Raw genomic sequence first — 18,617 nt, forward strand, 5'->3', positions numbered from 1 at the left:
TTCATAAGGGCTAATTCGCAAGGGAATAGGATGTTCTCCCTTTCTATATCTATCTTCTTTCATTTCCTCATCTTATATATTATTTCCCAGCCACCTTAACCCCATTCACTAAATGCCAACAGTGACAAATCTGATTAAAAACTTGCAAGTGCCAGTGTCAGATAGGGACTCTAAGCGAACTCCATTCATAAGGGCTAATTCGCAAGGGAATAGGATTTTCTCCCTTTCTATATCCATCTTCTTTCATTTCCTCATCTCATATATTATTTCCCAGCCACCTTAACCCCCCCATTCACTAAATGCCAACAGTGACAAATCTGATTTAAAAACTTGCAAGTGCCAGTGTTAGATAGGGACTCTAAGCGAACTCCATTCATAAGGGCTAATTCGCAAGGGAGTAGGATTTTCTTCCTTTCTATATCTATCTTCTTTCATTTCCTTATCTCATATATTATTTTTTGTTTTATTGTCTCTATGAAAAAATTAATATAAAATATTGACGTAGCTTAATCATAACCGTTCAAATAAAATGAGAAGGAAAGGGGAAGAGATTAAAAGGGGAGATTCCTCCATTCGCAAGGGCTAATGACATGACCGCATAAATTAAAGAGCTCCACCACTCTCCATCGATGTCCACCTAAACATCTAGACACCCTTAATTAAATCAACTCAAGTTTACTTCAAGAGGTGACATTATCCTCACAACTTGTCGACATTTCATTGGCATGCACCAGATTCATTGTAAATTTGTCACTTCAACGCTCTACAAATGCGGAGAGGAGCAAATCTACCACGATCACCGGTAAATTCATCACATCAACCCCCCAAACAGGGGCCGACCGATCTAAGAAGATCCAACTCATTTCAGTTGGGATAATAAAGCCCCAAGAAGACTTGAGGTGAGACAAATCCTTGACCGAAAGTCTAGCATCGAAGGGCTAGGAGAGAAAGCTCGATCTCCACATATAATGGGAGGAGTGGCTAGTTTTATTTTCTTAGCTAAATTGGTTTCAAAGGAGCGGGAAAAATAATCAACTAGTGTGAATTTCTATTAAACTCCAAAATAGTTATCATACATCTCTGTCTTCCTTTTTTGTTTTTTTAGAGAGTGCACAGCGACCTATTTTAAAGTGGTATTAACATAAGAGAATTGGTTGAATATGATAACTTAAAGATTCAAGACATACTGAATGAAGAAATTGACGACAACTTCCAAAAAAATTCAAGTTGAAAAGTATAAGATGGATTACTAATTAATGAAGGAAAGGTATCCATTCTAATCCCCAAAAAAAATAGTAGGCGGTTGGTGGTTGGTCTTCTACACCTTCCTTTCAGCAGCGAGGAGGGCCTCTCGAAGAATATCTCCAATAGACATGTCAAAAGACAAAGATCAAATATTAATTTGATGGTTTATAAGGTAATGTCAAACTTCCTCCTTTGGATCTAACCCACATGCATTTTGTTTGACCATGTTTGACAATAAAAAAAGATATTATCTTCAGTTGACAAAGAAAAGAGGAGTGCATGGTGTATACATCTTCGAGTGACAATACCAACTCCCTAGCATACAAACCTGGTAAGCCTAACGGACCAAGACATTGGATTGGTCAATGGGCCTGACCGACTCGATCCAGGCCTGATAAAAAAGCCCAACATTTTTATCTTGGGCCCTAAAATTTTAAAACTTAGCTGGCCAAGCCCATCTGAACCATAGAGCAAGTTAGCAACCATCCTTGCCAGTTGCTTGCAAGCATTGGCTTCTCAAAGTTCTCAGAATCCCAGAAGACTTTCATCGACATTGGTCTGCGCGTGCTATTCCAATGGAGAAGGCAGAGATTGAAACGATCACTAAGCCTTACAGGCTTCTGCTCTCTTGCCCCTCTGGTCTTTCACCCTCGCAGGTTCTTCAATTCTTCGTTTCCATCATTCACTTGATTTGTATGATTAACAAAGCCATACTTCAATGGTAATCTTTTCAAATGAATATGATTTACAAACCTGATGAATTTTTTGTTTTGTGGGTTTATAGATTTCTGTGGTTTTTGATGGAGTCTATGATCGAATTCCCCATCCAGACATCAACTTGGAGAATTCTATTTCTGAGGTGATCTTTTGATTGTGTAATTTTGTATATGTGTGATCAGGAAGCTGCATTTTATATATTTATGTTTATTTATGTATTTATTGTATTTTGGGTTTCTTTAATTTGATTTTAACAACTGATTAGTGAGAGAGTTGTAAATTTAAGGAGAAATGAAACAGTCCAGTGTGTTATGGGTTGCATTTTGGGGAGCCCAGTTCTGGTAGGAATTAGATGAGCTTGTTTGTTCTATTACAAAATCTGCAATTTTGGATCCTGGGGTTGAGTTTATTTTCTTGAATACGCAAGCGTCTTTCGGTGGTTTTTTCATCACAAGCTTGGTTTTCTGATTTGTGTTCACTCACATTTCTATACCGTATGGCTAAGCTGTTTTATTTTGTTTTTATAGATATGGGATCAAAGGGTCCAGAAAAATCCATCACTGTACAATGGGACAAAGTTCAGGGTATGTGGATCTTCTTTGACAATGAAACTTATGTAGTATGATGGCAGGATCATTTAGTTTCTTCCTGACACGTATCCCTCTGTCTGAAATTGTAACCCGTAGTTTCATTTGATTTTCGATATTCATGTAATGTACTGATCTAGTGTACATTGTTGATAATCATACAGTATGGACAACATGTATGGAATGGTGGAGGTGGATCTAACCAAGAGCCTCATGTGTGCCTCCACCTTGGTCTGACAGATTATAGGTCTCTCTCTCTCAATCAAACAAACAAAATGACCAGCATATATACTGTCTAAATCGGATTCTGTAATGCAACATTCTTAGATTTATGCGCTTACTCACAGTTATTACCTCTTCTAAAAATAAAAAAACAAATATTGATAGTGGATAGCATTTTAAGTAATTTAGCTTATTTATACAGTTTCATGAAGAGATGGTTTCTTGAACAAAGTGGAAATGTTTTCGTTCTGTCTTGGCAGATTCTAATTCCATGATTCTTGATAAGCGAAATTAGTTTGTAATTGGTTCTTTCCGCCTATGAAACTAGGAAAACAAGAAACAAATTACAATCGGATGCCACTTTTTTAAAAGGATATACAATCAGCCTTTTATTTTGCTGGTTTAAAATCAGTTACCTACTTGCTTTGCAGGACTTTTGTGGGCACAAACTTAAATCCTTTGTGGGAAAGATTCCTGGTTCGATCAGAAGGTATTACTGCAGCAATTAGGACATTTTTCTCAATGAGCTTCCATTATTTTTCTCATTTTTGTCTTTCGCACGCCCACAAACTTGAGTCCCTGATCATCTTTAATATTTTGTCCTACTGGAATCCTGAGCATTTGGTAAAATTAATGATAATGAAGCCTTACGATGGGTAAATTCAACTCAGAAGGCATATAATTATTCACTTGGTTTGTAAATTTCTTTGACATTTACAGCTTTGCTTGTCTGTAGATGATGCCATACGTTGTCAACACACCTCAAGTTCATTGGGTAATGGTGCTATTGTGGAGACATCTGACAAGAAAGTACTGGTGTTGCAAAGAAGTAACAATGTCGGGGAGTCTCCCGGACACTTTGTATTCCCAGGAGGCCATCCAGAGGTATCATAACTGAAACAAAAATAGTTCGGACCTCAGTTTTAGCTGCATTGTGAGATTTTATCGTTGGATATATGCTTGCCTGTGCATGACTTCATTGTTTTGGGATCATATCAATGCCTGCCACGCATTATCTAGATCATTTCAAACTTTTTTGTTTGTCCTTGTAGCTATGGTAAGAAGGTTTTTCTATTGCCTTATCCTTCTGCAGGGGCTTATCTCGACCTCTAATTCCATAATATTTGATGATTAACAGCCCCACGAAGTTGGAATAATATCCCATCACCATGAGGACATGACAGACTCTAAAGCTATTAACAACAAAGTTTCTCAGGAGATGTTTGAGAGCATTGTTCGTGAGGTAGTTGAAGAAATCGGAGTACCTTCAGGTTCCCTTGTAAGTACATCTGTATGTTTGTTTCCTAATTGTCCATTACACATTTTATGTGTCTTCCCCGCTCACGATGAGTTTTATTTACTCTCTAGGCTTTTAGTATTTTAATATCGGGTTTTAGTTATTTGATTTCCTACTTTTATGAGGATTAAGATTACTTCCAGTTTCATTGGGATTAGATTTAGTTTCCTAACATCCCTTGTAATTCCAATAGTTGTATGCATGAAGAGTTTATGAATAGAAAAGCTGTGTTTTCCAGAGATTGGAATTCTGATCCTGCGATGGGATTATTTTGTTGAGATGACAAAATTCTTGGTGAGAGGCCAAGAACGGGTGTGATGCCCCTGGAGCAATTCCGGTTATCTTTTACGCTTGTTTTAGTTAAAGTTAAACTACATAAATTCTGCTGCCTTCACCAATCTGACTCTCTAGGTTTAGGGCATTTTATTATCCAATGATAATGAACTTTTTCTTTTGATACTACTTAGTAACTCCTCTCCTCTCTGACTAAAAAGTATCTAATGTTAATCATTTGGCCATGATGCAGCATGAGCAAGTTTTTATCGGTATATCCCGCAGGGAGCTTAATGTGAGGCCAACTGCATTTTTCTTCATGAAATGCAGTCTCAGCTCAAGGGAGATTCAAAAACTGTATTCTAGTGCCCAAGACAGCTTTGAATCAACTCAGCTCTTTACAGTTCCAATGGTAAGTTCAAACTTTTATCCAACAGAGACGCACCATCATGTATTTATTTTCTAAACAATTGTTTGCATTGGAAGTCTTTCGTTTACTTATTTGTTAATATTCAAGTCACGGTCAATGATGGTAGAATGGCAAGAGGTAATTGTGCGGTAATGTTGTTTGCGAGCTATGGTGATACTGACTGAAACATGGTTGAATAGTGATGCAACCTTATGGGACCACTCATGAATCTCAACTTCCGTTTTGAGTTTCAATGCAAATCTCATGAAATTTTCTTTATACCAGATTGAATTAGAGAACATGGTGTCGAAAATGCCAGGCTGTCATGAAGGTGGATTCGCGTTGTATAAGATGATGGTTGAAGCCGTGAAGAATGTTTGATGGAAGATCTGCTCATATCTCTCAGCCGTTAGTGTCTCAGCAGCTTTCCGTAACACTTCTAAGGCTCGGACTCCCTTTCTTCATCATTAGCGATTCGGTACAAAAACAGATAACCATGCTTGTTATACTCAGTTTCACACATGCTTGCAAAAACATAATTTGTCTTTTATCACTGTTAATTTGAATTATGTACCTGTAATTTGACAATGGTGGCTTATCGTAGCTAATTACAGTTACTGTCATCAACTTGTTATCACCAATAGTGGTAAACATATTTTACAATCTGTGATATATGGTTTTTTTTTTTAATTGGTTAAATTGCAGCAACAGTCCCTTTTCATTTGGATTTTCGCTTTCGTCCCTGTAGTTTTTTTGTTGCATTTTGTAGTGAAACCGAATGAAACCACCAGACGAACGTGCAACAAAGAAATACTGCAAAATCGAAAGTGAAAATCCGAGCAAACTAGGAAGGATAATTCTTATGAGGGATTCGTGCCGATAATTTTTCCCGGTTACAATTCATGTTGGATTTAAGTACATTGGTAAAAGCTTCCGTCAGAAGATCTGTGTTTTTACTGCGATTTACCTCTGAGACTTTAGCAGCGAGGTAAAAACTAAAAAGTGCCCATTTCTGGAGAGTAGGTGCCTAGGTGGAGTCCATGAAAGAGAAGGCTAGGCAAAGGGGTTAGAGTACCTTGTCTTATAATTGCCCTATCAATATTTTTCCCACTTGACCAGATGCATTGTTTATGATCCATTTTTCTGTTGCTTCTTCTCTTTCTTTTCGCTTTATGTGACGGGTGTATTGTCACTTGGTGTCATTATTAATGAAATAGGGATATGTGGACAAAAAATTGCACGTTTCTATTGACACAAGACGCTATTGTGGTAGTATGCTCACGTCATGTAAATTCTTCTATGTGTGGTATACATTGTATAGGCTGCTAATCTTTATAATTTATTTTCTTTTTCATCCTTTCAATTTTGGCAATGTTTGTCTTGTAATTTTGTTTAGTTTGTGATCAAGTTCAACCATACATAACTGCAAGACTAAGGAGACGTTTGATAATTATTTCATTTTTAATTTTTAGTATTTAATTTTTACTTTTCTGAAAAATGAAAACTTTGGTAAGTACTTTTAGTTTTCAAGTTTGAAAAAAATAAAACCTAGAAGACAAAACTAGAAACTCAAGGCCAAGTTTTGAAAACTCAAGAAAGTGGTTTTCATTTTTTGGCTTTGAAGTTTCGCTTTTTTTGAAAACCGAAAATAGTTACTATATTTCAGAATTCAAATAGGTAAAAACAAAATAATTATCAAATGATCTTTAATATTGTCAAAATTAAAACATGTATCAAAATAAGTAGATGGAACGACTTGGATATATTAACGGACACATTCTATTTATGGGAGCTTAGTAAAATTTTGCAACCTACACGTGTACATGAACAAAAATTGCAATTTGGCTAATAATTGATCCATATATAATTACTAGACCTAGAAGCTTTCCAAGTTGCACTGCTTTGACCGGAAAACTGGACACTTCAGTTTAGCAGTCGACACCCACTGTAGTGTGTACGCAAAAAAAATGCTGATAGACGTAAATGACAATGAAAGCAATCCGAATTTGGTGAGTCAATGATGGCGAAAGCAAAGCCCATGTCACTAAATTTTTTAATAAAAATATAAACCATACATTATATTACTAGATAAGCATACGATGTTTACATGTTGTACCATATTTCAAGAAATTTCACTGTAACACAATATCACTTAACGTCATTAATTTGTCTTATATTAAGAAAATTGTAGCAATCGTACATTAATTTTAACTTAATTGAAGTAATAATTGATTAACTAAAAATATGTGATCATTGGTATTAACTCATGAAAACGTGCAGTTATAATCCATTTCATCAAGTCCGTTAGAACGTCTATCAAAATGAGTCTTGTTAAAAGATTCATTGCTACAATAGGATTAAATTTGGGGAACCATTTATTAATTGTGTTTAAGTTGAGGGATTATTTTTCTTAATTAGGTTAAAGTTAAGAGACCATTGCTACAATTTTCTCATCAGATTTTTCATATATTTCTTTTTGATTTAGTCTCACGTACGTAGTACGTGACTTATTTTAACAAAATTTTTAACAGAGTTGAAAAAAGAAAATCATAGCTGCATAGTTGAAAATTTTCTGTCTGTATATCTCCTCAATGAGAAAGAATGACATCAACATTTTTGGGGCACTAATGTAGTGCGCAGACTCCCAAATGGGCACCAATTAGGGGTCAAGGCAGGACTGTTTGGACCAGCACGTGCAAACCACACGTGCGGAAAATTATTCTTCATTGTTTTATATAAAAAAATAAAACCACTTATAACGAGAAACCACGAATACAATCCGTTGCAGAACATGCATGTGAGTTATAAGTGTTTAACTAAATTTTAGTTTTACTAAGTAGCCGAGGTGGTCTGTGATTGGGTTTAGGGGAACAGGTTTAGGGGAACAAACAAACGCCCAAACAGTGCTTTTCCCTGTGGCTTGTTTGTGTATAATTATAACATAATCTGGCACAAGATTACATTTATATAAAAAAATATATTCTATTTTTTTTCCTTTAATTTTGGCCTTTGTGATTTAAATAAGCAATTAATTGGTTCTGTATTTACCACCAATTATGCAGCTTTCTGTGCTTCCTTCGACACTAAGTACTTGTATTTTTTATTTTTTGTTTCTTTTTAAAAAGGTGGAAAAGCCATCATTGACTTGTAAAGAGATTCTGCTGCATTTCTTCTTTATTTTTGTATCTCAATGTTATAATTTCTTTGGTTATAGGGCAGGAGTAGGATTCTCTCACCTTTTATTTCTATTTATTTTCTTTTTCCTCTCACATATTAATTTTTATCTTCTTTTGGTTATTAAAAAATTAACACAAAACGTTGACGTGACTTAATCATAACTGTTTAAATAGAAAAAGAAGAAAGCATAGAGAAATGAAGAGATGAGAGAATCATATTCCGAATCAATAATGGTGATTGCAGTTGAGCAATACGTTGAAGTACAATTTTTGTTTTTTGTTTTTTTTTTTTTGGGCACACATCCACAAACACAAAAACAACTAAACAAATTTGGTCCAGCAACCTCCCATAAATCTTCCTGAACTAAACCACTAACATCATCGGAAGGAGCCTAAAAAATATGACAACCATACTTCAAAGGACAAATTCCTGCTAATTTATCCATAACATAATCTCCCTCTCTATAAGTATGCTGAATCCTACACATATCACCCTGCATTAAAGATTTACAAAAAGCCCCCACGAAAAATTTTAATTGTATAAAAATAAGTTTACTTGTCTGTTAAGCTAAAAATTTTCTACCAACGTATCATAGTTAGAAATTATTTATGTACAATTATTTAATTTCTTTCGTAATATTTATATTCATGTGAGCCTCATTTGTATATAAAGTTATATACTCACATGTCTTAATCTTTCTATGTGAGTGTGAACAATTGATTAATCTAGATAGAAGTTTTGACATATGAACAATTGAATTTGGATTTGTTGACCCTAAAAACTACCAAGCCTACATAGCGCGCATGCCGAGTAATTAATAAGCTAACTATGTCCTTCGGTTATGTGCGAGGCGTGCCAACTCGTCGACTGAGCTAGGTTGGGGAGTAAAATATGTTGATGTGGCATTGGGTGCGCTGTTGACTTCTTGATCTTGCAACTATAGCCGAGGAAGGAATACATCTCGGCCTTCGGGTTCTAGAGCTTGAAGACAAGGCTGATAGTTCTATGAAGTTCAAATATCAAATTCGACTTTCAATGTGCCGAAAAAGCACTTACTTCGCCGAAAAAACCATCATTGACTTGGTACCACCTTACTTCGCCGAAAAAGCTGATGAGATGACCTCTACCCACAATGACTCTTGTTGACCGAGACTTGGATAGGTAACCAGTCGGCCTCGAAGCAGTGTTGTTTATTCAAACTGAAGGTGCTCCTTGGTCGACTGATTCTACGGCTCTAGTGCTATTTATCCAAACTGAATATGTCGCTAGTTGCCTTCACACTGCTGTTTATCCAAACTAAAGATGTGTTAGCGGAAAAAGAAAAAGAAAAATCTCAAGGTTGTTGAGAGGTTTCGCTTAAAGCGAGAGTTTACGTAGAGTAGTTTGTGTGTTGAATTTGAGAGGGCTTTTATGTTGTGTGCAGCTTTGTATTTATAATACCAAACCACATGATGGCCGCCTTGTAGAGCCTTTGCCGCGAACAACAAATCACGTCTTGATACTAAAGGATAATCAACCACTGTTTGATAATCATATTGAACAATCCTTATCAACACAATTCGCAGCATGCATGGCTGCACGGGTTCCCAATATTCATGTTAAGTGAATCTGGCTTCACAAAGGTCTTCATGCTGACTCACGGTATAAAGGCATATGCCAATATACTAAATCTTTTAACATAAAAAACCAAAAGTTATCAATCTGATTGTTGCCATCTTATCATCACCATCATCCAAAAAGTCCTTGTGTTCCTTCATAACAACTTGATACAGTCCCACTTCAACTGCAGGTCTTGCATGCAATCCCTATTTCCCGTAGATGTGATAATGCATGTAATTGCATTATCCCATTGAATTAAAATACCATGGATATTCGGTGATGATAATTACCCCATCTTGCATGCTAGATGTCGTGCCTTGTAAATTACAGCCGTATCATTCCCCGACATTGCCAGATTCTATCAAATCAATCTCCTAATGATGCATTACCCCACGTGGCCAAAGCAATACATGAATAAGACAAATTATTCCATTTCATTCAAACTGACTGGGATCTTAGATAATATTAAATTACAATAATTTAATATACTATTAAGAGATAATAATTATGATTAAAACCACAATATTATCCCTCAATAATGATAAGAAATTACCTTAACAACTCCACAAATGTCTGGAACTCTACTCATTCAACGGCCTCGATCGTTCAACTTGATGGTGTAATTTTGAGTCCAAATAGGATCAAACAATTGATACGTGTAGACTTCTTTGCTCATCGATAATAGATGACAATCTAACATTTTGATTTCAAGATAGTATATAAACTGTTAGAGCATCTCCAAGATGAGCTCTAAATTTTTCTTAAACTAGACAACGAACAGTGTCAAAGAACTATTTTGGCTACTCAGTTTAACTTTTCATCTCTAACAACACTATATTTTAACAAACTTTGAATATTTTATAATTAACAATTCAAACACAACCCACTTATTTCCTAAAACACTATCTCTCTAAATTTAGCAAGTGAACAATTGCTCTCTAAATTTAAGAGTGACTGTTCATTTTTCTATAATATAAAGTCTTTTGAACTTAAACGGTAACTTTTTCTTACTTAAAAAATCACGTTATTGTTCTTAACTTTTTTATTGTGATAAAAGACAAAAATGTATTTTCACTCTCTTTTAGTTGACAAAGAGAGTTTTATTAATATGTAATTTAGATATAGAGAAATGTTAAGGGAACTCTCTCAAAAGTAAGGCTCTTCACGAACGCACTATCACCTCACAATTTAACATTAATTTCAGTGCCAATATTATAAAACATTTGAAAGAAAAATATCAGATAACAGAGAGTTCCACTTTTATAAGAGTCCCCTTAGTATTTCTCTTAGATATATTGTATAACTTATGAGATCAAAAGTGGTTATTGACTTCCGATTCGTTGTTTTGGTCTTTTATAAGAGTCCCCTCCTCTCACACTTTACTTTTGGTCTTATTATCTTTATTAAAAAAAATCAATATAAAATGTTAACGTGGCTTAACCATAACCATTTAAATATGAGAAGAGGAAAGAAGAGAGATATTAGAAAAGAAGATAATCTTCCTCCAAGAGCCTCATGTGTGCCTCCACCTTGGTCTGACAGATTATAGGGCTCTCTCTCTCTCTCAATCAAACAAACAAAATGATTGGCATATATACTATTGTCTAAATCTGATTCTGTAATGCGACATTCTTAGATTTATGCGCTTTTTCACTGTCATTACCTCCTCTAAAAATAAAAATAAAAACAAATATTGACAGTGGATACTGGATAGCATGTTTAGTAATTTAGCTTATTTATACAGTTTCATGAAGAGATGGTTTCTTGAACAAAGTGGAAATGTTATTTGTTCTGTCTTGGCAGATTCTAATTCCATGATACTTGATAAGCGAGATTAGTTTGTAATTGGTTCCTTCCGCCTATGAAACAAGGAAAACAAGAAACAAATTACAATCGGATGCCACTTTTTTAAAAGGATATACAGTCAGCCTTTTATTTTGCTGGTTTTAAATCAGTTACCTACTTGCTTTGCAGGACTTTTGTGGGCACAAACTTAAATCCTTTGTGGGAAAGATTCCTGGTTCGGTCAGAAGGTACAACTGCAGGAATTAGTAAATTTTTCTCAATGAGCTTCCATTATTTTTCTCATTTTTGCCTTTCGCACACCCACAAACTCAAGTCCCTGATCATCTTTAATCTTTTGTCCGATTGGAATCCTGAGCATATGGTAAAATTAATGATCAAGAAGCCTTACGATGGGTAAGCTTTGCTTGTCTGTAGATGATGCCATACGTTGTCAAAACAGCTCAAGTCCATTGGGCAATGGTGCTATTGTGGAGACATCTGACAAGAAAATACTAGTATAAAATTTGTAACAATGTCGGGGAGTCGCAAATACTAGTATTGTGAAGCCGAATGAGACCACAAGACGAACATGCAACCAAAAAAAATTGCGAAAGTGAAAATCCGAGCAAACAATAGAAAGGATAATTCTTATGAGGGATTCATGCCGGATAATTTTTCCCGGTTACAATTCATGTTGGATTTAAGTACACTGGTAAAAGCTTCTGTCAGATGATCTGTGTTTTTACTGCGTTTTACCTCTGAGACTTTAGCAGCAAGGTAAAAACTAAAAAGTGCCCATTTTGGAGAGTAGGTGGAGTCCATGAAAGAGAAAGCTAGGCAAAGAGGTGGAGCATCTTGTCTTACAATTGCCCTGTCACTATTTTTCCCACTTGACCAGATGCATTGCTTGTGATCCATTTTTCTGTTGCTTTTTCTCTTCTTTTCGCTTTATGGGTTTGTGTGGCTGAGAACTTACACGGCACTTTATTGTCACTTGGTGTCGTTATTAATGAAACAGAGATATATGGACAAAAACCTTGCATGTTTTTATTAACACAAGATGTTATTGTGACAATACGTTCGTGTCATGTAAATTCTTCTATGTGTGGTATACATTGTAAGTTTGCGACTATACATAACTACATGACTAAGGTGACGTTTTATAATCATTTTGTTTTCAATTTTAACTTTTTTTTAAAATGAAAACTTTGGTAATCACTTTCAGTTTTCAAATTTTAGAAAAATATAACCTAAGAAACAAAAGTTTTGAAAACTCAAGAAAGTGGTTTTCATTTTTTGGTTTTGAAGTTTCGTTTTTCTGGAAACCGAAAGTGGTTACCCAATTTCAGAATTCAAATAAAAAATAAAATGATTATTAAACTACCTCTAATATTCAGAATTAAAATATGTATCAAAATAAATAAATGGAACGACTTTGATATATTAACCGACACATCCTATTTATCGGAGTATGGTAAAATTTCGCAAACTACACGTGTACATGAACAAAAATTCCAATTGGGCTAATAATTGATCCATATACAATTACTAGATCTAGAAGCTTTCCAAGTTGCACCACTTTGACTGGAAAACGAGACATTTCAGTTTATTAGCAGTAGTGTGTACGAACAAAATGCTGATAGACATGAACGATAATGAAAGCAATCCGTATTTGGTGAGTCAATGATGGCGAAAGCAAAGCCCAAGTCAATAATTTTTTCATAAAAATATAAAACCATATATTATATTACTAGATAAGCATATGATGTTTACATGTTCTAAAATTAAAGAAAATTCGCTGAAACATAATAACACGTAACATCATTAATTTATGTCTTGTAATATAAATAAGAAAAAATTGTACTAATGGTTCTTTAACTAAAAATACGTGACTATTGGTCATTGACTCATGAAAATGTGCAGTTATAGTCTTTTTCGTCAACTCCGTTAAAACTTCCGTCAAAATATGTCATGTTGAAAGACCATTGCTACAATAAGGTTAAATTGTGAGACAATTTCTACAATTGTGTTAAAGTTGAGGGACCATTACAATAATTTTCACATTTGATTTTCCATATTTTCTCCTTAATTCAACCTCACGTGCGTGACATGTGACTCATTTAACTGAAGTTTTAACAAAATTGAAGAAAACGACTATAAATGCACGTTTTGATGAATTAAGGACCTAATAAGCATGTTTTTTAAAATGATCATTACTTCAATTAAGTTAAAATTAAAGAACTTTTACTATAATTTCTTCTATAAATAAATAATAGCACTATGTATCATGAGCCTTAATTGTAAATTAGATAAGATGTAGCGTTGCACAAGCAAACGGAAAAATTTCTGTCCCATTATGATATCCCCCCAATGAGAAAGAATGACACCAACATTTTTGGGGCACTATACGTAGTGCACAGATTCCCACATGGGAGGACTGTTTGGACCAGCACGTGCAAACCACACGTGGGCAGAATTACTCTTCATTTTTTTAATTAAAAAAATAAAATCACTTATAAAGAGAAACTGCGAATACAATCTGTTCAGAAATTATTTCAAGGGATCATTTTCCTAGAGATTCTGGGGATCTTGTGATCTCATCCAATTATGCGGTCATAAATTATTTTAAAATTTAAAATTAAATATGAATGGTACCTAATGAAAACTGACTGCACGATATACAATGAACGGATGAGATCACGGGATCCCTAGGAAAATGATCCATCCTAGTTGTTTATTATACATCGTGTGGCCAATTTTCATCAGATACTATTTATGTTTAATTTTAAATTAAAAAAATCAAATGATTTCTGACCACACAATATACGATGAACGGCTAAGATGTGGGGATTCTGGGATCCAATTCCTGTGTATAATTATAACATAATCTAGCACAAGATTACATTTAGAGAGTTTTAACGAAAAATCCACAGTACTATTCACTTTAACGAAAAATCACATTTTAACACTGAAAAGTCAATCCTAATACTATTTACTTTACCCTTGATTTTGTCTTTATCGTTAAATCTCAAAGTTTTCAAACCCTTTTCATTAGTTTTTCTTTACATTTATATAAAAATATATTGGTTTTTTTCTTTTTAATTTTGGCCTTTGTGATTTAAATAAACAATTAATTGGTTCCGTATTTACCACCAATCATGCAGCTTTCTGTGCTTCCATTGATACTAAGTACTTGTATGTTTATTTTTTTTTTTTTTTTTTAAAGGTGGAAAATTATGATTTCTGCTGGCCATCATTGACTTGTATATTAAAGAGATTCTGCTTCTTCTTTTTTTTTTTCTTCTTTGTTTTTTTATCTCAATGTTATAATTTCTTTTGTTATGGTTTAGCAATAAGATTTTCTTCCCTCTTATTCCCCTCTATTTTCCTTTCTTTCTCTTATATATTGTTTTTTATCTTCTTTTATCTATTAAAAAATTAACACAAAACGTTGACATGATTTAACTGTAATTGTTCAAATAGGAGTAGAAGGAAGAGGAAAAAATTAGGTTGAGAGAGAATCCTACTCTTACGAACCAATGGTGGTGATTGCAGTAGAGCGATAGGTTGAAGTACAATAACAACTAAACAAATTTGGTCCAGCAACCTTCCATAAATCTTCCTGAACTAAACCACTAACATTATCGGAAGGAGCCTAAAAAATATTACAAGCATGCTTCAAAGGACAAATTCCTGCTAATTTATCCATGACATAATCTCCCTCTCTATATGTACGTTGAATCCTACACATATCACCCTGCATTAAAGATTTACAAAAAGGCACCACGGAAAATTTTAACTGTATATAAATAAGCTTACTTGTCTGTTATGCTAGAAATTTTCTACCAACACATCACAGTTTGAAATTATTTATGTATAATTATTTAATTTCTCTCATAATATTCATATTCATGTGAGCCTCATTCGTATATAAAGTTATATACTCACATGTCTTAATATTTATATGTGAGTGTGAACAATTGATTAGTCTAGACTTTAGATAGAAGTTTTTACATATGAAAAATTGAATTTGGATCGAACAATTGATGCCTGTAGACTTCTTTGCTCATAGATGATAATCTAATATTTTGATTTCAAGATAGTATATATATCAATTGTTAGAGCATCTCTAAGAGAAGCTCTAAATTTTCGTTAAACTAGACAACGAATGTCAAAAAAACTATTTTAGTTACTTAGTTTAACTTTTCATCTCTAACAACACTCTATTTTAACAAACTTTGAATATTTTATAATTAACAATTCAAACACAACCCACTTATTTTCTAAAACACTCATCTCTCTAAATTTAGCAAGTGAACAATTGCTCCCTAAATTTAAGAGTATCTGTTAATTTTTCTATAATATAAAGTCTTTTACATCATCTCTTGAACTTAAACAGTAACTTTTTCTTACTTTAAAAATCACGTCATTGTTCTTAACTTTTTTGTTGTGATAGAAAACAAAAATATATTTTCACCCTCTTTTAGTTGACAAAGAGAGTTTTATTAATATGTAATTTAGATATTGAGAAATGTTAAGGGAACTCTCTCAAAAGTGGGGCTCTTCACGTACTCACTATCATCAATTTCAATACCAACATTATAAAACATGTGAAAAAAAATATGACATAACAGAGAATCCCACTTTTATAAGACTCTTTAGTGTTTATCTTAGATATATTATATAAATGAAAAGAGTGGTTATTGACTTCCGATTCGTTGATATTCACCTCATTTTGGACTTATACAGTCTCTCATCCATCATTTTCCTTTTGGACCCTTGCATTGCATATATATATATATAGTTAATCAGTCTCCCTCTGAGCCACCAAACTTCAATTTGTCCTCCTATTTTATATCACATTTTTCTACGAGATCATTGGTAATTAGGATTAGGGGGATCTAATTAATTGACTTTGTGTTACACTAAGGAAAATAACACCTCAAAGTTTTCTCTCTCCACTACACTTTTCACAAAGTCAATCGCACATCTTCCATGACTCATATAAGTCTAGAAGATTACTTTATATAACTACGAAAATAAACCCAAAACTTATGAACCGATAATGACATATAACAAACTTAGTCAAAATTTTAAGTTAGAACAATACCGCATGGCTCATGCTTGCTTACTCATGATCACTATGAAAGATTCATTTACATGGACGAATATCAGATAAACATGAGAGGTAATTAGCAATATCATCAATAACCTTGATGCTATATATATATAGCCTTTAAAGGAAGGGATCTCCATTTTTTTTTAAAACTGGGGACATCTTTTTAACCGTTAGATTTGACTTTAATGAAATCCTGTGGTTGAGATTTTGTGGTCCGTGATTTAATCTCAGCCACAAAATTTCATTAAATTCAAATCTAATGATCAAGAAGGTGTCCCCAATTTTTTTTTTTTTGAAAAATGGAGATCTCTTCCCTTAAATGGACCAACTAATGTCTTTGCCAAGGCAAATTACCCTTCCGGAAGCTAAAATGACTCACAGAGGCATTTCAGCTTCCCCTGATCACCATCGTGTGATTCACCACTACAAAAAATCGAACCCAAGACGTGTCATGTAGAATACTACTTGAAATTCATCTCCAACCACATATTGAGCTACCCCATAATGGTTACTTGTCGCATATATATGACTTGAATATATGTTGACGCATGTGATTAGATTGAAGAAATATTCTCATGTCACATGATTTGAAAAGACAAATTCTCAAACGGTTAATCTAGACTCTTCATTGAATTAAGTCTAGTTTGAGGAGATTATAAAAATAAACATTAAATCACCCTAAAGAAGCATACTCTTGTTTTCAGAAAATGATTATAGTTCGAAAATGTTTTCAGAAATCAACACCACCGTCAAGCCACATTCTCTTGTCTGATAATAATTTGGTAAAACAATCTGTTATATTATGTTGTTAAACCATTAACCTGGGTTTTCGAGCCAACGCTATTCAAAATTCTTAATTCTATTATATGAGTCCAAAAATCATGTGGATAAAACGATTAAAAACGTACAAATTTAATCAGGAATTCCAAATCAGAGAGATATTTCTGAGCCAAAAAAATCAAGCAGAATAATCAGTTCCTGAACATTAGGCAATCTTGCTCGTTCTGGTGTCAGGTTGGTCTGCTATGATAGTTGGATCTCCCTCGTTATCCAAAAATTTTTCAGTTTGATTAGCAAACGAGATGGTATATCACGCGTTACTATATAAATGATGAGATATGTATGTTAAAAAGTTAATAACTTAAAAAATAAAAATTTTCATCAATTAGATAAAAATACGTGATGTACTACCGTGTTGAAAAATTAATCCGGATATAACCCATCTGAGTTTATCAGCAATTGTCGGCCCAGGCATTCACATCCCTGTACGCACATTACGAAGCGCGTGCTTCCACTCCCCCGCAATTGGTGCGATGCGTCCAGCAATTCGGGCGCGGGCCCGCGGGATTTGACAAATGCGCGTGGGGTCCACTTTCACTCGTGGATTTGGTCTTGTCTTGGACTGCCGTGGCAACGTGGGCGTTATCGCCTTCGTCCACAACCAGCCCGGTCCACCTGCGTATCGGTCCGAAAATGTTTAAACTGACCCGGGCCCACCTTTGGCAAATTAAATCGATTCACACACCTGTGTAAAGTTTGCAATCATTGTACGCTGGAATTCACGTTACCATCCGAGACTGGAACTTTTGGTAAAGTCGCTGACATCTCATGTTTTTATATAATATTACATAAAATTGGCGAGATAATTAATTTTAAATTATAAAATAACGGAGTAGTTTTAGACATTTTCATTTTGAGAAAATCATTTTCGTATTTCCTTTCAAATTATGTACCAATAATGAATGAAAGAAAATGTTCTATTGTCAAACGATTTAATTATTTGTATTAGTGTGTGATTATAATGCATGACCCTAATTCTAAAGATGGACTCACGTACTCCATGTGTGAAAATCACAAAAGATTATTAAATTATGAATTTAGGAGAAATCGTTGTTGAACATTTATCCAAAGGCTATTGTCAACTTTTGTTAATTTGACGTGATGTCTGTGGCAATCTGAGCCTCTAGTGGTGTTTTTCCATCATCCATACGTTTTGTAAATCCAATGGCGGCTTTAGGGGTGGAGATCCGGATCTCTTTTACCTAATTATCCTTATCAAATAATTGAGATTCTTAAAATTTGATCCAACTGTTAAAAATAGGGGTTCACTTTAAAAGTTTTAATAACTTTAGTCGTTGGATCAAATTTCAAGAGTCTAGATTATTTGATGAGAATGATTATGTATAA

At 34.1% G+C, this 18,617-nt stretch overlaps 1 protein-coding gene across 1 annotated transcript; it reads left to right on the top strand.

Moving 5' to 3' along the window:
• Positions 1-1,716: 1,716 nt before the first annotated feature.
• LOC103945677 (nudix hydrolase 9) lies at positions 1,717-5,415 on the top strand. The gene is made up of 9 exons (XM_009356277.3): positions 1,717-1,901; positions 2,030-2,104; positions 2,490-2,546; positions 2,714-2,796; positions 3,203-3,261; positions 3,508-3,656; positions 3,910-4,050; positions 4,595-4,753; positions 5,036-5,415. The coding sequence occupies exons 1-9, from the start codon at positions 1,821-1,823 to the stop codon at positions 5,129-5,131; spliced, it is 900 nt and encodes a 299-aa protein (XP_009354552.1). The 5' UTR covers positions 1,717-1,820; the 3' UTR covers positions 5,132-5,415.
• The last annotated feature ends 13,202 nt before the right edge of the window (positions 5,416-18,617 follow it).

This window comes from the organism of the source record quoted next, unplaced genomic scaffold (genome assembly GCF_019419815.1).
Source record: "Pyrus x bretschneideri cultivar Hongxiangsu unplaced genomic scaffold, Pyrus_bretschneideri_v1 Contig29, whole genome shotgun sequence".
NCBI lineage: Eukaryota > Viridiplantae > Streptophyta > Magnoliopsida > Rosales > Rosaceae > Pyrus > Pyrus x bretschneideri.